Genomic DNA, 21,348 nt, shown 5'->3' with positions numbered 1-21,348 from the left:
CTTAAATAATGTGCCATCATGTGTGTGGGGTGTAGTAGTACATATATTAGATCTCCTTATGCTCCTCACTAGTTACCCAAAATACAGCAAGCTAAATGTTGGAACCACGATAGCACTACGATTCATAAAACTAAGGGTTAAAAGGTCATTCGTGAGCCTGCACAGCACTGTGTCAGCAGACCACTGGAGCAATATAATGAAAAATGGTTAAAAAAACAAACAAACTGCCATCAAGTCAAACATGGAGAACTTTGCAGTGTCAACAGAAACTGTGTTTTTGGCAGCAGGTCAAAAATAGAGCAGTCTACTCTGTGAAAACTAGTCTGCCACTTTAATACACAGACACCCTGCTGACAACAGTACAAGCATGACAAAGAGATGAGTAGATAATCCATTACCTTTCAATTTGTGTCAGTGCTTGATTTTACTTGAGTACGCAGACCGAGTGTGGGTGGAAACAACGATGCCTTCAGCTGAATTTGTTCATCATAACCAAATGTGTAGTCAGAAGTGGAGATCTCAATTGTTACCATCTTGTTTCTCCCATGTTTAAAAAGACAATTTGAACAAAACTGTTGAGAAATATACAACAAGACTCATTGTTCAGTTCTTTAATTTCCTTTTGAAACCTTGTGCAACATCATGGCCACATTTGTACCAGTCCATAAACAAAATTATGAAATCTACTGGTGAGTTGTGCAAACGGAATAAAAGAGAATGGGGTTTATTGAAAGAAAAAAAAAAAAAGCATTCAACTGATGAATCCATAATTTGTTCCAATTTCTGAAGCAGCTCACTTTCTGACACACCATCCTGAATGAGGAGTCCATTCACTGACACTGTTGACAGGCCTGCATAGAGCAATGAACAATTAAAAGCAATTAGACAGCTATAAATATAAAGCTAAATATTCAAACTGAACCTCTTATTTAACCAAGCAGCACAGCTGGAGACTCATGCAGACTTTATCAACTTGCCAGAGCAAGGTAAAAAAGAAAGAAAGAAAAGAAAATCAATATAATATCAGCATTAGGGAGCGTTGCATTCTTCAAGTAAAGCCCTGGCTCGCCTCTCCGCTTTCATTAAATAAATTTAGAGTTCTGATTAGACGTTGCCGGTGCCAGTGCCAGCTGGGGACGTCCTCAAGCGATGAGAGTTGAAAGAAGATATAAGATGTGGCGACCCTGTGCATCTTGAATTGTAAACCAATCACATAAACCTATCAATATTAATCCCCATCAAAGTGGAAACACCATGAACCATCTTCTTTTGCTACACTAGGCCTCCGACTCCTCCCAGAGGAAATGAGCGGCTGCTTTCCCACACCGGCTGCTGCGTGGCTGTGTCAGAACCACAGAACTGAATTCGCCTCGCAATGGCAAACGGACCAGAGGAAGGCTGAGAAAGGGGGGCTAGCTGATGATGCGGCTAATCGACTGCAAAGAGGGGAACTCCTCGCTCTCCGTGATGTGCAGGGTCTTGTGGGAGTTGAAGTCTTTGGGGGCCAGCACCTGTCTGCAAGTGGGGCACACCCGGCAGTCCAGCTCAGCTGCCATGTTAACCGCTGTAGCAGGCGTCTGCCAGGCATTCTTCTTGTTTTTATTTTTCTTTCCTCCTCCAGCCCCAGACTGCTTCTCCAGTGCCTTACAGTCTCCGTGCGCAGTCAGAAGCTCCTGCTGCTTGCCCGTGTCCGGTAAGAGCACAAGCAGCTCATTGAAGATGCGGTTAAAGCCATCCCCAAGCAGGTCCTTACAGCTGCGGTGGTACTGGGCTGCTGATATCACACCCTGGAAAGACAGAAAGGACATATGAGCAAAGTAAACAAACAGGAAGTGCCAAATGTGAGGAGCAGGTTCTTTCAGTGGGCTTCTTCTCGTTTGTCATTCATGTTAAATAAAGACATAGTCTTGGGAAAAGGTAAGCCCTAACAAAATAACCACTGGGCTAAACATTTTTCACTCAACACATGGAAGCATTATTATTATTATATTATTAATAATAATTAATATAATGCAGAAATCAGCTGCAGTTTTGTTTTACTGATCGACTACACAGTCCTACAACCAGGGGAGTGGCACTTTACATCCACATCTGTCCGAACTAGAGCAAAATATAGAGGTGAAGGCTTTAATGTAATCCAATCAAAGGTATTTAAATTTATTATGTTTGGCCAAAAAAATCGGATTCAGAGAGAAAATAAAGTTGCAGCCATAAAAATCCGGTAGTACATGCACATACGTATTCACATTTTTAGCTGGCAGCACATTTCTTTATAAATGTGGAAAATCATGACATCATTATAATGAATTCTCTTGATCTACTCTATGGTAATCACGCACACTACCCTCCTGACTCTGATTAACGGTGCTGAATAATGGTTGTGTTTATGTGCAAGATTACGATGATGTACGCTAACCTTTGACCTTCATAATCACTTTATCCTCATTTGAGGATGATAAAGCAGTGACAGTTATTATTTATTATGTCATAATTGATGTATAAGACCAAATACAACTAAATTCTTACCGATTTAAGTCAAAGTGAACTAGAATTTAAAAAAGAAAATAAAAGTCTGTCCCTGAGATACTACTTCTCACAACTCTTGGAGGGATGCACAACCTTAACACAGAGCTGTAACCACTTCAGGGGCATTTAAAGGGGACGGGGAACAAAAAACAAAAAACAAAAAAAACCCAGACACAATATCCATACCAACAGAGTATTTAGCTCTTATGTAGTGAGTACCTGTCTGAACTGGGCAGAGTAGTTTTTGAACTGGTTGAATTTTGATTCGTCATCATTGAGGTACTTCCTAATGGACTGGATCAGCTCCAGGTTCCTCTCGCGGAAGTCCTCTGGCACCAGGTAACCATTGCTCGGCACTTTGGGAGGCCTGGGAACAGACAAAAAACACTAAGTACCAACAAGGCCAACCAAAAACCTTTGTGTCAAGCAGTGATCATGTAATGTAGAAAAACGAGAGGCTCACAGGTTGACTACTGGGGGTGTAGACTCCACCACATTGCTGTTGAGGGGGATCCCTGTGAACCCTGGGGGAGGTTTAGGGGCTGACATACCCAGGCCAGGTGGAGGCAGGGGCATGGTGGAGGATGGGGCTGGAGCTGAGGCTTTCATTGGGAAAGAGGTCTTAAAGCCTGAAAAACAAAGAGATCGTGAACTTTGAATGATGCAGTACCAACTCTGAAAAACAGTTCTCAGGGTTTTAACTATAAAACCAACACCGCAGTGTTCAAACAAAATGCTTATTTGTGAGGCATTTATACGGTTTTACAATAGTATAACATCATTACATCATTAATTTGATGAAAACCGAAAATTAAGTCAAATCAAAGCTCAGAGCTCAGGGTTTAAATATTCACCTAAGAACATTTTGAAGAGCATGTTCACAGCCGGGTATAAAAAAGTTTTAACCAGTTTCCCTCTTTACAACAACTGTGTGGTGGGTGACTTGTTTGTTGTTTTTGTTTTTTTAAATTTAGGGATGTGGGTGCTTTGTAGTAACATCTGGCTAAAAAACAAACAAACAAAAAACCCCAAACCAAACCAAAACATTAGATTAGCCAAACCGTTCACTAAATGAGGAGTCAAACTCTATGACTCTTCTTTTATATGAAGTCTATGGAAAACCTTAGCTGTCTACCTTTTTACCACTGCTTGCCGGACCGCTCTCATATCAATCAAATATCATATTGCCTAATAATGAAACATTCCTGGTTTCCAATCAACCACACAACCAAAGAACAGAAATGACTTTCCATAATTCTTATTGACTCTGTTTATTGTAAGAGCTAAGTTGGAGAGTTTCCAAATGATTTCCAGGAAGTCTTCCCCACCGCTTCTTTGTGATGGCAGCTATCAGTCATTAAACGACACAGGAAATCATTCCTGCCTGTGGCCATCTCCCTGTACAACGCATCCACTTAACACACCGTTTGCTGCTACAACTACACATGTTTCTTTTCCAACTATTTATTTATGAGTGACTTATGTATGTATGTATGTATGTATGTATGTATGTATGTATGTATGTATGTATGTATGTATATATATGTATATATTGTACTATTCTTAGTTAGTGTATTGTCTGTCTTGTCTTAATGTTGGTTTAAAATGGAGCACTGTAACAAAAAATAATTTCCCCCAGGGATCAATAAAGTATTCTGATTCTGATTCTGAAAAGCAGCTGTACATTCAGTTTTAAATGTATTAGTCGTTTGTAGTTTGAGGTCCTGTAAAAAAGACCTGTATGGTGGATATATTGGGTGGAAAGAAGCAACAGTACATGTAAATTGATGATAAATGAATACTGTGGATTGTTATTCCGTACCTGGTGGTGGATTTTTGGTCATGAGGGCAGGGAACTCCTCCTCTTGTTCATCTGCAGGCTCCGCATTGGGATGATTTGTTACGGGAGCGTCATCTTTGCTAGTGGGTGGCGATTGCTCAGCGTAGCCGTTAGCCAGCCCACTTGTAAGTGCCGCTGTCACAGGACCGGAAAGCGGTTTGTTCCACGTTTTCTCAGGAACATTTTCCTTTTGTGCCGTTGTTTCCACTGAGACTGGATTTACAGTTGTTCCCAGGTCTGATGTTGTAGTTGCAGATGTAGGGGGAGCAGTTGGGTTCTTCGGTTTTTTCTTCTTGTTGGCTTTTGGGGTCGGGAGATCGGTGTTGGGGGTTGGATTTGAAGCGCTCGGGGTCACAGCTGGGTTTGAGGATTTGCTGCTGCCTGCTTTAACAGTTAGCAGAGAGGAAATATCCAACATGGTGGGCACTGAGCGGAACTCCTGCTGCGTCATTCCTCCGCTTTCATCGTCGGAATGAAGGGGAGAGTAATTTGACAACGCTTTCCCGTTCTCACCCACTTTCTTTTTCCTCCGTGAAGACGACGAGGATGAGGAGGAAAGGAGCTGAGGGCCAGAGGATACAGAGGAAAGGGGTGGGGGAGGTCTGGAGGAAGGAGTAGGCTGAGTGTTGGGTTTAGCTGCAGATGCGTGGTTGGACCAAGCAGAGGTGGTACCAGCTGCAGGTTTGGGGGCCCGGACTCTGGAGACGAGAGCAGGGAAATCCTCTTCTTGAAAAGAGGACGTCTTCTTAGGCTGTGCAGAGTAAGCTGGAGTCATGGGGGTTGTGAGTGTGGCAGTTGACAGGCTGGGGAAGTCGTCCTCCTTTAAAGCTACGTGGGATGGTGCAGTCACTGCAGGAGCTGGCTTTACACTGCAGGGACAAACAAAAAACAGCACAAATAACAGATTTGTGTCACACTATGCTCACATACACACTGAATAATGAAAACGTTGTACTCTGATGAAGCTTACACAGCTGCAGCAGCTGTGGCTCCCAAAGCTGGGAAGTCATCTTCTACATCTCGCGGGTTCTGGCTCTTCATTGTTTTTACTGTTAAAGAGGCAGAAATAAATACACTAAAACTAGCAGACAAATACGCCTGACATCTAGCAACCATAACCATTATGTATGTTTTTTCAGTTTACTTTTTACCTGGAGGTTTGCTCGCTTGTTTGGCATGTCCGATCGGGTGTCTGAGCTCTTCTGGTTCTGGTCTCTCGGCCCTCTCCTCTCTGCAGTGTTTGGGAGCGCTCCTCTCCTGCACTGCTGCTCTCTCTTCTTGTCTTCGCATTGCAATGGATGCCCTCAAAGCAGCTTCCACCTGCCTGTCTTCCTCATTTCTGTGCAGACAAGCAGACAAAACGGTAAAAAGCAAGAAACTACTCCCACTCTAACAGCTGCTGAAGTTTTTTTAAAGTAATATACAGATACACAAGCACGCAAACACAGTAACAGCACAATGTGAGACACCCAGGTGCAACAATGCCGTGCAGTCATTCTTCAAATGTTTTCCATGTCTGTCTCTCAATACAAGTGGATGCTCTGCAGTCCAGTACTCATGCATATAACTGCACCCATCCATCTTTTTATATCCTGCAAAATTTCCATGTCACAGACAAAGACGAATGTACCCTTTAACAACAGCCATCTCTTCCAATTCTGACAGCTCCACCACTAATGCTCCCTTCCAATTAACTCGGAGCTGGTCATTTATACTCACCTCGAGTACCTCCAGCTTTTCTGTCCCCCGTGAGGCCTTCCCCTTCCTCCTCGGTTGTGACGCACCTCCTCGTAGTCCTCGCCTGTCACCATACCTGTAAGAACGCATGTGTTTTGATCATCTCAAATGCCAAACAGAAATCCTGGTGGTATGGCAATACAAAAACACCACCGTCTCGACCGACCGACCTTCATTTCGCCTCTGCTGTCTTGGGGCGTAGTTAAACTGCAGGTCGATGTGGCGGTTCTGTCGAGCCTCTGCTCGGTTCTTGCTGTGTGCTGCAGCCTTGTGAGCCTTGTAGTCAATCTCGGAGCGAAACGCGTGAGTGAACTGTTCTGTGGCGCAGCGACCTTCCTCGCACAGATAGTGACTCTCTCTGAAGTGCTCACTCAGATACTGGTAATCACTGTTGGTAGCACGGTTAAAAACAAAAGTCTGGTTTAATATTCTTCTACATTAGGTAACAAAAACAAAGGAGGGTTTGTGTGGATGGGTGAAAGGGTCACACACACCTGTAGTACTCCTGAGAGCCGTCTGCGTCACAGAAGTGGCAAAAGTAGTGATCCCTACGCAGGTGTTTCAGCAGCTCATCGTTATCAAGGTAACGGTCATCGCAGAACTTGCAGAGCGGGTGGCCTCTGTGACTGGTGTCATCTGGGTCTCCATGCGCTCTGTGACGTGCCAGCTCCTTACGATTATACCACTTCCGTTCATGGGAAAAGATCTGCAGGGAAAGAGTAACTTTTAAAGTAAATAATTATTCAGGAGATCAGCAAACAAAGCTCTTTATCAGGATATTGACATCTGTCTTCTTTATATCTGGCTTCCTTCAACCAGCCCTTATTTGCCTGCAAATGTAAGTCTGTCCAACTCACCATTTTTATATGCAACAGCAACAAATGCATAAAAAAATAATTGCAAAATTTGTAAATCTGACTTAATGGTACAAGCAAAACCGTTTAAGTTAATGACCTGATGCACAGCACTTTCAGTTATCAACAGACAACTTGAACAACGCTACGGTTTCTCATTCGGTGTGAAAAGCAATACATCACATAACAACCTTAAAAAGGAGGGTGAATTTAATACAATTCAACAACTGTATTGTGTAAGTGCTTTTGTTACCATTTAGTAGCAGATACTGTTGTCAAGGACAATGACCGAATGCCTTCAAACTGAAATAGAGTAACTAACTAAACATTCATATTTATATCTGAACACTGTTGGTGGTAGCTCCAGTAAATTAAAAGGAAAAAGACCAAAAAGAACCGTTTGTGCTACAAAGTTTCCATGTACATTTGGCCAGTCATGTAATACTGAGAACCCGATCAGACACCCCTTTATTTACTCTTTAGGGATGATGATGATGATACCTTTAGATGCTTTGTGCAGAGCTTGCAGCAGAAAAGCTCATGCTGCTTCCTCATGTGCTGCTCAAGCTCCTCAAACCTGGAGAAAACCTTGGGCTCCGAGCAGCGGAGACACTCGGGCAACAGCAGATGCCTGACAGACACACATCGAGGAAAAGTTCAGTCGGAGTCAAGTAAAAATCAAAAGGGGCATGAAAGGCAGTTGGATACAGCAGGAAAAACCCAAAATTCAAGCCAAGTTTTTGTTTAGTTAAATGACAGATCAGATTGAGGAGACTTCCTGCTAAAGCAAGTCATTTACACATTTGCAAATAAAAGCGCTCACTTTAGTCATCACACAAACTTAGACTCACTTTAAAAGCAATCAAAACAAGAACACAGCATGGAGTGTTCAAGAAGATAACACTAAAGGCTTTAAAAGCTGACTTTTAGTTATACCGGTTTATACACATGCTTGTATACATTTACAATATGACCATATACTGAGACAGCAAGAGCACCATCTCTAACCACACATAGCATTAGTTAATACCAGCATGGCTCTCTATACACATTTCCATTGTATTTTTCAAGCAACAGTTCAGCTATATTAACTGTAATTCTCTTACTGCTATTTCTGGGTTTTGTAGTATAAATGAACTGAAATGCCAAAGAGCAACACAAGCACAAAGAATAGAGACATCTAGTACCTGTACTGGGCATAGATCTTCTCATCCACAAAATAGATGTCATACTTTTTCTCACAGTGGAACTGCTGATAGGGCAGAGACTGAAAGGCTTCCAGTTTTTTCACAAACACCACCTGAAAACAACATGACAGTCTTATTAGTAATAACCTGTGGTAACTGGAGGAAGATGATTGTTTTAGAAATAGAAAGCATACCAGTGATGTCACACAAACACCTACTGTAATATCACATGAAATGATGCACGAGCAAAACCACGTCAGTACAGAGGATGCATACTTGGTACGCGTCTAATCTAGGCAATTCAACACAGTTTGACATTACAACATCCAGCTGTTGGGAAAGTTTACGTCCGCTCATCATGGCCACGAATGTCGTGTTAATTTAGTGCTGAAAGGTTGAAATGCTCTCTGTAATCCTGGCTGGATATTTGACTACTATTCTTGACAAAATTGTTAGACTTCAATCAAATTAGTCAGTCTCAGAGTTGTTTTCTAAGCACAGTCAACAAATGCTCAGTGGGGCTGAAGTAGGGACTTTGGGAAGGCCATTCCAGAGGCTTATTACTAACCTGCTTTATCTATTCTAAATCCAGTTTTCATGTGTGTTTGGGATCATTGTCCTACTGGAACTGTGTCCACATTTAACCCTATCTTGTTTTATCAAAGTCATTAAAGATGTGTGCTATACAATCATTTTACCCTGGAGAAAGAACGAAATCATTTATAGCCCCAAACGACCATGACATTAATTCCCATAGTGAGTGGATGTAAACTTCTGATCACAGGTGTATTTGGCCTTTAGGGGAGTGTTATGAGGCCGGGGCCACCGTCCACTTGTTTTGACTCATTCCGTCATCTGCAATCAAGATTCGGAATTTATTCAGGGCTGACAGTAGGCAGACATCACAATGACCTCTAAAACTATATCAATTAAACATTTATCACAACCCAGTAATAACAGGTAGCATACCAGCGCCGCTAAAGCTCATGCTAAATTGAGAGGTGACAGCTAACGTGTTCAATTAAAAATGTATTATAGAGTTTACTGTCACCCTGGCTAAATGAGGTATACCCATAAACGTCGGATAGACAAGCACTCTGTCATCAGCTCAATTATAAAATCCGGCTTCTAAACCAACTCTTTCTGACCAGTGTCAGTCTAACAGATAAGCTAACTTATGCACTTGCTAATATTCGCTAGTTAGCTTAGCTAAGTTAATGACAGCTAAGAAAAAGTGTTCTCCACAGTGGGTACGCACAATGAGCTGCCACCTCTTTTTTCCCCTGGTGACTATTTTAATTGATTCTGAACACAGTTAGGATGCCAACACACAACTTGTGCCTACTTTTATAGAGTAAAAACTATGAGAACGCTACGGCCTAGCTAATGCCACAAGGCTCCATCCTCGGGTTAACGTAGCAGAAGAACGCGTACCTTGTCGAGCTCCTCCCGGCAGACGGCGCAGTACTTCTGATCGCACAGCACCCTCATCTTGGTGGAGCAGCGGTAACAAACGGGATGGTCGCATTTTCCCAAGGCGAAGATCTCGACCTCTTGGCAGCACAGAACACAGTTCTTCTCCGCGTCTTTTGTCGTTGTTGAGTCCATCTTGGTGAAAAGGCACAAGTCAAGCTTAATAGTTATTTGGGAGCGCCACAGAGCTGAGGTGCTTACGTAATTATGAAAGTCTACTGCCGCGTCACGTAAGTGTTACACCAGCGATCAACACACCACAGGGATGGACCGAGCGCACGCTGCAGCGGTGCTTTTACCCATCACACCTTGTGGGATCTGTGCGAGCCCCACGTGCGTACCTTGGTGAGAACCGGTAAATGTGCTGATAGGAGGTGTTGTACTTTGGAAAACATTCATTAAAGCTGCGGCTAAAAACAGCATTCACGCGGGCCCACCTTGGAATATATATATGTGTATATACATATGTATGGGAAGGAGGATCTTGAAGTTGATGCATGCGCATATATATATATATATATATATATATATATATATATATATATATATATATAATTTTTATTTTAAATCGTTGTATGGTCTAGATCATGCTGGTGGTGTATATTTTCTTGCCACACTTTAGGCCCATTAATACCTACTGCTTCCAGTTCACCTATGCATCAACTTCAAGATCCTCCTTCCCACTTTCACAGACCTTCATAACCTTGCTCCTTAGTATTTATCTGATATTCAATGTCTTTTGTCTATTCCACTTGGGACTCCATGGGACTCAGAACCTTTAGTTGCCCTGCCCAAATACTTTGCAATGCACTTCCACCTGATACAGTTTCCTTTAAGGCCTTCAATGTCTGTAAAATGCCCTCATCTTAAAAACTATACCTGCCACCAGGTCATAATAAAACTGCTGCTTAAAATGTTTGTTTGCTGAGGGCCATTCCAAACCAAGCCTGTCATCTGAATCAAACACATCCATGTTGAAAGTAGCTGTGTTAATAAAGCTTTGGTTTTTAACATGAATTCTTGTGCTTACGTTTTTCTAATTGCCTCTTAAAATCTTTGTATCCACACACTCATCTTTTTTATTCTGCTGCTGGTAAACAGGAAGTTATTCCTACAGTTATTCCTACAGTCAGGTCCACCAAGGATTTTCTATTTGTGCTTCTAAAGAGATGAGTCAATGCCGTAACCCAGATCTTGGTGCTCTCTTGTGTCTATGGATGACTTGGAGACAGAACCCAGAGAGACAGAAGAACTTTTCTGATTTGGCTGTTTCCAAAAAACACCCAAAACTTTGCACTTCTCATCTTCCACATAATCAAACATTACCTCTTTACCTATAAATTCCCAAAGGACTCTTTAGTTTGTAATGTTTTATTGGATGGCTTACGCAAGTTACAGTTTCACCTTTTTAAAAAAGTGACTGGTGTCCAGGCAGGTGAAGCCCCCGTCACTCATACAGTCTGTCAGCAGTGATTTCCATTGCTCATCTGTCCTTTATTGTGGTCAAGTGTGCAGGATTGTTAAGTGTCTTTGTAAGCTAGCGCCTCTTGTAGTGGTTGTTGCTCAGTCCCATCACTCTGAAGGTGCAGCTTGCGATCTTCTCGTAGAGAAGGAACATGAGAGCAGCAGTCAGCACCGTCTGCAGCAGTTTTGCTTCAAGGCCTTTAAAAAGACCCAACATGCCATACTTCCTACAGAAGAAAACCAGCATGAAAACGTTAAAGAACAAGAGGTGAAAGAGCAAAATTATTAATATTCAGTAACTCAGATGATACATCACGAGGGCCCAGTGATGAATGCCCATACTCCATATAAAGCATACTCCCTAATTCATAAGGTTCGATCAAGGAATTAAACCAGGGATTATTTGCTTGTTCTGCTGGATATAATTAATCTAATTGTTAAAATATAAATGCAGAGATTATTCAGTGTGTTTTCCTGATGAGTTCTCTAGAGTCTGATTGTACAGTTAGTTGTATATAATTATTACAGATGTGTATGGTAATGCATTTGCAATGGTTTCTGTTGTAAATAAATAAAAAAAAATAACGCAAAAAAAACAAACAAACAGAGCAGCTTCTGTATGCATACAGATTTTTTTAAATACCAAATGGAGCTATTTTTTTCATCTTGTTCTTCATAGTAATTCTAACCCATGTTGCCTAGTATGCTCTGTTTAAATGCGGTCACCCAAAATCAAACAGATTCTAATGTGGATGTAACAAAACCCAAAACCATATTTGGGGTTCCCATCCAGCCATTTTCCTCTCCTTATCCAATTCAATCACCACTTTTTCATAGAACGACAGCCAGACACAGGCAAAACCTCAGAGAACACGCTAGTCAGATGGCGGCTTCAAACCCAGGACCTTCTAACCCATATGTCATGGTGGCAATTTGCACTGCAAGTATGTTAATATGCGTGTGTAAACACTTACCTCACCCTGTTGACCAGCAGACACTTTATAGTTCTGAGACTGGACAGCAGCTTTGACTTCTCTGTCGATGTGTTGTTGTACTGTCCAAACTGTGGTGATTGAACAAAAAAGAAAAGCATCTCTGAGATTAATGTTTTCTTTGTTACAGGTTCATACATTCACAAATCTAGCTACTAAAAGATTATATGTGTCACTTTAAAAGTGATCAACAGAATGCAGACATACCCTAAGAATGGACTGTATAGTCTGCAGTGGGTATGTCACAGTGGTGGCGATGGCTTTGGCGATGGCCCCGATCACAAAGACCTCCAGTGATGACAGCTTTGGGCAGAAAGAAGAACCTGAATCTTTTGTGTATCATCAGAGGAACAAACGTATCCCAAAGGTGAAAGTTTTGAGTTCAGATGACCTCAGTAACAGGTGTAGTTTAAAGTTTTACTCTGCCTATCAGATTTTCCTTAGCTAATAAACATACCAACAAACGCTGCGGTAGTGTCCAAAAAAGTCTCAAAACGTGGTGTTCAAAAGATCAGGGAACACATGCAGAGCCACTGAACAAATCATGTGAACAGAATTACCAACCAGACAATGTCTGCATACTTCCCTTCCCTTTTCTTACTCACCTCCTTGGGAATGCCTCTCCTCAGCTGCCTCTTCAGGCCCTCATAAATCATGAATTGGATAGCGGGGTTTAGCACCAGCAGCAGGGACGGGAAGGTCCCGTTCCACAGTGCTGCGATGCCCTCGTCACGGATGATCTGCACAAATGCATCTGCAAAATCAAAACAATTTGGAAACAAACGCGCGAAAGAGAGAATTTGTAGTATGCACATGTGTAGAAGGTTTGCACAAATACTCATTAGAAGAAAAATGTAAGGTCATTTACCCAGAATCCCAGAGTAGTTGGTGGGATGGATGTCTTCATTGTGAAACTTAGAGCCCTGGAGCTTCAGTCTGGTATTGACAACCCACAAAGGGGTGGTGACAAGTACATTTACAACCCCTGGAGAGACAAAGAGGCAGATGAAATTGAATCTTTACTACCGGTTTCAGCATTTAGAAATGTAAATAATGTAAACTGGTTTTATACACTGTGCAGAATAGGCTACTAAATAGGAGTTCACGCTAGTCATTCTTAGGACAAAGGTATGAGGGACTCGTCTGAAATTAGATGGCAGATCTTGCCAATGACCACCTCACCTGCTGCGATGCCTATGATCAAGTCAGTGCTTGGTGCTGACTGTTTTCCTTTCAGCCAGCTAGCCTTGAGGCAGTGGAAGCAGTAGAAATAGACAAAGTTGGAACAGCACAGGCTGCAGATGACAGGGAACCAACCTCTATAGGGTGCCAGTCTGAATTAGGGGGCAGAGGTAAACACAGGAACACATCTTAGCAGCCTTCTACTGCTTGAAAGACTGTATTTTGATGTTTGAGGGGATGCGTGCAAATTTATTAAAATAGTTTTGGCTTGAAACACATTGAGATTTTCACTATTTATACTCACAATCCTTCCTCTTTCACAATTTCTGCCAGAATGGCTGGAGTTGATTTGGCTTTCCTGTTTTCATCCACTGAACACAAACAGATGGGGATTTTCTTTCAGTAAAAACAAAACAAAAAACCCCAAAACTTTTGGAAATGAGACTGTGATTTCTGCTCTCTTACCCTGGAGCCGTAGTCTGGCAGTATCAAGAGGGAAGAACACTGTCATTGCAGTCACACTTCCCTAAAGGGGCAACAGTAAGAAATCCATGGCATGCCATTTTTTTGACATATGGAACAAATCCTCGAATGAACCCCATATAAAAATCAAGCAAGTTACAGGAACATACATGTAAACGGTTTAAAATGCACACTAGGATCTAAAATAAGACGTTTTATATATGATTGTTATTCAGTATTCAATTCGGTGCGTATAATAAGTTACACGTACATAAACATTTCGCCGAATAAAGAGGTTATTATTATTGTAAACACTTCCACATTTACAGCTACATTATCTACTATTTATTGTTTTTGGTAAAGTTGGGAGTGGAAATTGTTATTTTGAACTGAGCTCTGTTTGGATAAAGCATATAAGAAGTGACGCTACAGCAACTCCCATTTGTGACTTAAAATTAAGCAGCGCATACTGAAACTAAGATCAACTTACCACTGCTCCTGAGACAGCATGAACCAAACTCTCATACGAGAAAACCTCGCTCATTGTCACCGCCAAATTGAGTCTGTTACATTCAATAATATTCAATATTGCCTTGACAGCCTAATAATTATTATTACAGCCTCCTTTCTCTTGCTAGCTGTTCTTGTTTGCCTCTCTCTAATAAACAGCTCGCTTCCTCGTTTCAGACTCGCGCGATGGCTTTAGGGAAATGTAGTTCTCTTCGCCCTACACGTTCCTGTTTGAACTTCAGGATTTCCTTACAGAGATTGGATAAAACCAGGGGTGATTTTAGCCCATTTTTGGGGTTGCTTCAGCACCCCCGAAATGAATCAAAGCACCCCCAAATATTTCTTACTTTTTTGACAATACTTGCTACTACACACTACTAAAGCATGCAGTACTTGGTTGAGATGTAACATTTTAACAACAAAAGTATAGATACCCCCCCGTCCCAAAATGGTTTGTTCCAGTTCGGCTCGCACCTACTCTGGCTCTTGCGCCGTCGTTGCTGCCAGAGCGATGGTGGCTGAGACGCAGCGGGTCGGAGGTGTAAGTGCCTGGTTTAAAACGGGACATGTTAACTGCATTTAACCTTCAGTTACTTTTTATTTAGTTAGGTAGGAGTCAGGCCATGTTTCTTTTTAGCTGAAAAACATTACACCCAGGTAACCTGCAGTATTGAAAACGTGTTTTGCGACAATGTTAGCTACCCTACAATCCATCCTACTGTGTAGTAAAATCAGCGACATTTGACTGTCCTGTTGTTCCCATTGAAATTTATACAGCCTATTTAAAATCTAAAATTTAAAATTGTCCTAAGAAAAGAACCAGGTAAGAAAACAGACAGGGAACAGTGACAGGCAAAACAGAAACTGCTAAACTGTTTGTGAGAGTTGACCACCAAAAGTATTTGCCAACTTTAAGGTGAGGCAACACAGGTTAAAATGAAAGGAATAAATCTGCAGAGCCATAGTAGTATCTGCAGTAAAGATATTTTCATACATTGTACCATAGGCAAAGTTGCCTCCATTTTTATAATTTTCTTTTAATCAATAATTTGTACATTTCAAGGACTCTATTTTTGGAGTCTATTTTCATATATCTGTATTTTATTATACATACGATGTAGCTTGCCATCACCAGTGTGTGAATGGGTGGATGACTGGATGTGTAAAACACTTTGGGGTCCTTAGGGACTAGTAAAGCGCTATACAAATACAGACCATTTACCATACACATTAACTCATTCACTGCCAGCCATTTTCAAATCAGGTAACTCCCCACTGCCAGGGTTTTTGTGCATTTTTAAGTAAGTAAGTAACGTAAGTTTTTCAATTGACGTCTATAGCCGTCAATGGCAGTGAATGAGTTAAAAGTGAATCTCTGTCCAAAAAATGCACTCAGTTTACTTCTTACTCACTATGATCACCATTCATCATTTTCCCCCAGTAAAGTAATTAAGGTTAGGATATGTTGTTTGTTTGTTTGTTTTTTAAATTCCAATCCATTCTTCGTTTGCAGCATTTAAATAACCTTTATCAGATTTGATGGTTTTGTTACAGACTTTAAAAAAAAAAGTGTTTTGCTTTTCTTTCACAAATGTGGGGATTAAATTGTGTTAAAATGTACAAAACAGTGATGTCATATTTTGTGACGTGGACCCAGGCACAGAGAGACTTGATGAATTTAAGAATCTTATGATTTAATAAAGAAATTTGCAGACTTGCACAGAGAGGGTAAAATTATGATGACTGATAACGGAGATGAAGACAACAGATGATGAGGCCAGGGAGGAACAGGGGTTTAAATGCACCAAGGAGACAGGGAACTCAGGACAACTGGAGTGGAATGCAGGGACTAACAGAGACAGGGAAGAAGTCTCATCGTGACGAGTAAAGTTTATCTTGCCTGGCTGAGCAGCTCTGGGTGCTCAGCACCCCCAAAGCTCTGATCCTAGAATTGCCCCTGGATAAAACAATGCTTTGTACGATCTCCTGTAACTTTCCACTTTACTGTGCTATAGATACAACATGTGGGTTTGGCTACAGAGCTTTATGCATCAGTTTCTCATACAGTCACTGACCACTTTATTAAGTGCTAGTAGGGAGACCGGGGATAGTTGTAACGTGGGTCAATTGTAACACTTCCAATTTCTGCAATCAGGGCTAAGTTTCAAATGATGTGATAACGCCATACATGCCCAATTCAGTTCTTCTATCACATAAAACAATAATAATAATAAAATAGTCAGATGTCTATTCATATTAATGTACAGAATTCACCTGCTTGCTGCTACTACTGTACATTCACCCAATGTACATACTATATACATATATATATATATATATATATATATAATATATATATATATATATATATAATATATATATATATATATATAATATATATATATATATATATATATATATATATATATATATATATATCGTCCGTAGTGCTGCATTAACATCATCTAGCAGACCTTCTGAGGGTACTTCACGAACAATCGATTACCGACACTAACAAGCCTTATCGTTGCACCCCTAATATATATATAAATAGATTATTTCGGTGGTTATATTATTGAAAGTATAGTTTCACCTCAGCACATTTACAATTATATCTATTTTGTAGCACATAGAAATGTTTAGTTAATATTTACAGACAGACACATTTTCCCCGTAACTGTGTTGTTACTCCAACATTTGTTGAAAATGTATTTTATGAAATGCTGAGCAGGATTTCTAGTATGTGGAATATTATTGCCACCCCACTGTGCTAATGTGATTAAATACTAATAATGATTACTAAAAAAATTCAATAATAAATCAATAATAACTATTTCTTGATTGAACTATAATGTAAGCGCAGTGCTGGTGTACAGGGGCTTTATATGCCTTATCTATATCAAGCTTTTAGCCAAATATAAGCAGAGATATTTGTATCTTTCTTAAAAATCCAGATCCTTACAGATTATTTGAGAAATGGATCAACAGCTATCACTACTTGAAGCACTCTAAGTCCTGCAATGGAAAAATATCCCTTATTTCAGCTTTGATCACACACTTTGGTTCTCCAGTTGTAGGAATGTTTAGCTGATGTAGAGTTTAGAAATGTGTTATCATAGAAAGTAGAATTATTGTAGAGACATTGTTTGTAGAGTAATAAAGGCCTTATTGTGTTGTGAATTTAGCAGTAGATTTTAGAGGGCTTCTCCCCCATTGAGTGGAAATTCCCCAGAGGATGCAAGGGGGGGGTTATGACCTCTAGGAAGATATCTTCACCCACAGTGTTTTAACTGTCACGCACACACATCCACACGCACACTCACTCATGTGCACTCACACATACACACAGGTATGCGTACACAGTCACACACGAGCACTCACATAGACACGTGGGAACGTGCACATGTAGGCATTCACGTGCTCGTGCACATAGACAAAGACAGAGTTTGCAGCACACTGTGGGGGGTTTTATGATGGGGTTACTTCTATAAAGCTGGCTGTAACTAACAAAGGGGTGAAGATTTTTGGAGAGGGACACCGGCCTCATCTTCCCTTCTAGAAGTGCATGCTTAAATGAAGATGAGTAAAGATGAATGAAGATGAATAAAGTTTTTTAAAAATGACTACTGAGTCCGGTGCCATCTCTGGATGCTCGAGGAATAAAAAGAACCGGGGTAAAACTGATTTCTCAACACAGTGCAGAGCAATGGCCAAGAAAAGGACAGACTTCCCCGAGTGAAAAAAAAAAATGAAGAGAAAAGCTGGTGATGATCCAGAGCAGCTGGTCTCAGGAAATGAAGAAAAACCCTGATCACCTTCTCTACAGAAACAAGGTGTAATATACGGAGTGTGAACATTCTCAAAACTGTATTGTATATAGATTTTTTTTTTATTGTGTAAATTTAATTTTTGTAAAACTAAGTGTTGTATGTTCACCAGTATGATAATGATGAAGCAGTAGTCTCGGTTAACGTGGTTTTATTAACCAGCACAGCAGCAGAGAACTTACATGCTTGGATTCCTTAAACGAATGGCGCCTATACCACTCAAAACATACACACACCTACTCGGAGGTACGGCAAGTGGATTAGGACAAAATACCAAACTAACTGTTAGGGTCCCTGGGTCGTTGACCCAGTGTTTTGTGTTTTTGGTTCTTTGATTTTGTTATTTCATTATATTCTAGCTTTGCTTTATGGGTTTTAGGATTATTCTTAGTTTAGGTTCTCTGGGTGGGATTTGGTTAGAGTTTTGGTGTTCTGGTTTTCTGTCTGTGTCATGTTGCTGTCTCCCCTGTCTGCTGTATCCCCACATCCAGTCAGTGTCTGTGTCTGCCCTGGTCCCACATCTCTGTTCCCTTTGTTATAGTGCCTGCCTGTGAGTCTGTGTTATGTTTCCTGTTTTACTTTGAAAGTCCATGTCTGATGTTAATGTGTCTGGTTTTGCTTCCCCTTGTCTCGTTAGGCCTGATTTGCCCCAGCTGTGTTTCCCTCCTGTTACCCATTCCCTGATTGCTCCCTCTGTGTATTTAAGCCCTGTGTTTCTCTGTGTCTGTGTCGCGATCTACCGTTTACTTTGCTGTGTGTTTTGTGCGTCCACCGGTGTAAGTTTATTTTGAGTTTTTTCTAGTTATATGATGTTTGCGTTCAGCATTAAAGCTGTTTTGGTTTAAGTTCTGTCTCCGGAGTCTGCACCTTGGGTCCTATTCCTGTCTGCACACAGCCACACCTAACACTAACAGCAGGTTATCTACTCCCCCTTCTTTAGTACTTCCCCAACCGGATATAAAGTTTAGTGCATATTGAATAATAAAACTCACAGCATAAAAGGTGACATACGCTGACCCTTAGGAACATTTAAATTTGCAAGCAGATGGAAGAAATAAACATGACAAAAATACCATTTTGCTGTATAAAGTAAAATATGATTACAACTGAAAAACACCTCAAACAGAATTTATCTTGAGGCATTGACATCAGTTACTGTTGGCTCAAACATCAAACCTGAAAATGTTCTGTGTTTTTTAACTAGCACCAAATTAATCCCTATATCTTGGATTTGGTTTGCACACACGACCAAAGCGTGTCCTGTAAGCACCATCACTCTTGGAAGGTCTTGGAGAATGCAAAACATCAGAAGAGCTCTCAACATGAGTGCTGTCTTTAAACTGTTCTACATCATTGTTTTCATCCACACCCTGCAGTCTATCATAATGATGATGATCAGTGTCTTCCTGAACAGTAACGGGCTCAGATATAGGCAATATGTGTCTGCGATTTCTCCTGTAAGTGTTTCCATCTGACTGTACCAGGTAGGATCTAGGTTCTTTACAAAGTTCCTTGACCACACCTGTGCGGTCATAACCCTGTGGGGTCTGTAACCTCACTACTTGTCCTTCGTTGAGAGGTGGAAGTGGTCGGCTGGATCTGTCATAACAGACCTTCTGAGTCAGTCTCTTGTTGAGTAGTTGGGCTTTCACTCTCAGATTCACGGTGTTGTGGTTCGAGCAGTTTCGTTGTGATTGGGAGCGTAGTTCGAGTCTGTCTGGATAGAAGTCGTTCTGCAGAAGAACCCAGGTTCACATCACGTGGAACATTCCTGAGATTCAGCAGGTTGAGAAATACATCAGTGCCATCTCTGTGTGATTTCTCCATCAGCTGTTTAGCACTGCGCACTGCTCTCTCAGCAAGCCCATTGGATTGAGGATACTCTGGACTGCTGGTGACATGTTGAAAGTCCCACTGTGAAGCGAAGTCTTTGAAACGCTGGCTTGTAAACTACCTTCCATTGTCTGAGATCAGAGTGTGTGGAGCACCATGAACTGAGAAGTGTCTTTTCAGCTTCTTGATGACTGTCGCCGATGTCAAATCCTTTAGCAGGTCAATCTCAAACCAGCCTGAGTATGAGTCGGCTACTACTAAATAGTGCCACTCAAAGACATCTGCAGCCACAGTTGACCAAGGAAGCTCTGGAACTTCATGAAGATGAAGGGGCTCTTTTTGTTTAGTGCTGTTACACACCGAGCAGGAAGTAACTGTTTGCTCAATATCTCTTGACATGAACGGCCAGAAGACAATCCCCGTGCTCTCCGCTTGGTAGCTTCTACGCCGGGATGTCCTCTGTGCACGATGGTGATGTAGTCTCCTTGCAGTGATTTTGGGATCACAGCTTTGGAACCTTTAAGAATGATGCCGTCATCCACAATCAGCTCATCCCTGAAAGGAAAATATGGATGAACTGCTGAGGGAAGGTTGTGGAGTCGTTGTGGCCAACCATGTTTGATGAGCGAGCTGAGTGCTTGCAGTGTCTCATCCTCAGCTGTGTGTCCTTTAAGTTCCTCCAGGCGTGAAGAAGAGATGCAGCTCACCGTCATGACATCAAAGTTGTCCTCTTCTTCAGACTGCTGGAAAGTGGAGCTGTTGGGAGAGACAGTGTGTCAGCCAGATACATGTGTTTTCCACATTTATATGTGAGGGTGATGTTGTATTTTTGGAGCCGTAACAACATCCTCTGTAATCTGGCTGGTGCAGCGTGAATAGGTTTCTTTAGTATGGTGACTAGTGGCTGATGGTCTGTTTCTACGACCACAGGCTTGCCATAAATGTAGTCATGAAACTTTGTACATGCAAAAACAACAGCCAGCAGCTCCTTTTCTATCTGAGCATATCTGGTTTCAGTGTCTGTCAGAGTACGTGAAGCATACGCCACAGGTCGCCCTTCCTGTAAGCAAGCTGCACCAAGACCATACTGTGATGCATCGCACGTTAGTGTCACAGGTTTGCTGACATCGTAATATGACAGAACAGGTGGATTAGACATGTGCTCTTTAAGTGCTTCGAACGCAGTCTGATGCTGTGTGTCCCACATCCACTCGCTGTCCTTGTGTGTGAGCTGTCGCAGAGGAGCTGACAGATGGCTGAAGTTTGGAATGAATTTTCCAAGATAATTGACCATCCCCAGGAACCTCTGCAGGGCTTGGACATCTGTTGGAACCGGCATCTCTTTGATTGCGGCTTTCTTGGAAGGGTCTGCTTTAAGCCCCTCGCTTGTGAAAATGTGTCCGACATAACTGACCTGATTCAGCCAGAATTTGCACTTTAATGGGTTTAGTCGCAGGTTTA

The 21,348-nt window shown here is 41.5% G+C and overlaps 2 protein-coding genes across 2 annotated transcripts; both read right to left on the bottom strand.

The window, feature by feature from the left end:
• Positions 1–596: 596 nt before the first annotated feature.
• znf598 (zinc finger protein 598) lies at positions 597–9,922 on the bottom strand. The gene is made up of 12 exons (XM_085270608.1): positions 9,579–9,922; positions 8,145–8,257; positions 7,459–7,588; positions 6,598–6,809; positions 6,274–6,491; positions 6,086–6,179; positions 5,518–5,705; positions 5,337–5,415; positions 4,349–5,235; positions 2,990–3,155; positions 2,746–2,893; positions 597–1,787 (listed from the first exon to the last, which is right to left on the bottom strand). The coding sequence occupies exons 1-12, from the start codon at positions 9,750–9,752 to the stop codon at positions 1,413–1,415; spliced, it is 2,784 nt and encodes a 927-aa protein (XP_085126734.1). The 5' UTR covers positions 9,753–9,922; the 3' UTR covers positions 597–1,412.
• A 1,058-nt stretch (positions 9,923–10,980) lies between these two features.
• On the bottom strand, positions 10,981–14,422 carry slc25a17 (solute carrier family 25 member 17). Its single transcript, XM_085272591.1, has 9 exons — positions 14,208–14,422; positions 13,721–13,781; positions 13,560–13,626; positions 13,256–13,407; positions 12,942–13,058; positions 12,679–12,827; positions 12,281–12,376; positions 12,056–12,144; positions 10,981–11,308 (listed from the first exon to the last, which is right to left on the bottom strand). Exons 1-9 carry the CDS (start codon positions 14,259–14,261, stop codon positions 11,155–11,157), a joined length of 939 nt encoding a protein of 312 aa, XP_085128717.1. The 5' UTR covers positions 14,262–14,422; the 3' UTR covers positions 10,981–11,154.
• Positions 14,423–21,348: the final 6,926 nt, after the last annotated feature.

The sequence above is a fragment of the Mchenga conophoros genome, linkage group LG4 (genome assembly GCF_057382185.1).
Source record: "Mchenga conophoros isolate Kocher_MC1m ecotype Shallow Benthic linkage group LG4, M_conophoros_male_GT1.1, whole genome shotgun sequence".
NCBI classification, from domain to species: Eukaryota; Metazoa; Chordata; class Actinopteri; order Cichliformes; family Cichlidae; genus Mchenga; species Mchenga conophoros.
This window is presented reverse-complemented; position numbering and strand designations above follow the sequence as displayed.

Excerpts from the sequence above, each read along its gene's own strand:
- znf598 (XM_085270608.1), bottom strand. The coding sequence starts at position 9,752 with ATGGACTCAACAACGACAAAAGACGCGGAGAAGAACTGTGTTCTGTGC. Across the intron at positions 5,416-5,517 it reads ACAAGCGAGCAAACCTCCAG|TAAAAACAATGAAGAGCCAG; the intron begins GTAAAAAGTAAA and ends CCTCTTTAACAG. Across the intron at positions 3,156-4,348 it reads GACCAAAAATCCACCACCAG|GCTTTAAGACCTCTTTCCCA; the intron begins GTACGGAATAAC and ends TTTGTTTTTCAG.
- slc25a17 (XM_085272591.1), bottom strand. The coding sequence starts at position 14,261 with ATGAGCGAGGTTTTCTCGTATGAGAGTTTGGTTCATGCTGTCTCAGGA. Across the intron at positions 13,627-13,720 it reads TGCCAGACTACGGCTCCAGG|TGGATGAAAACAGGAAAGCC; the intron begins GTAAGAGAGCAG and ends GTTTGTGTTCAG. Across the intron at positions 13,408-13,559 it reads ATTGTGAAAGAGGAAGGATT|ACTGGCACCCTATAGAGGTT; the intron begins GTGAGTATAAAT and ends CCCCTAATTCAG.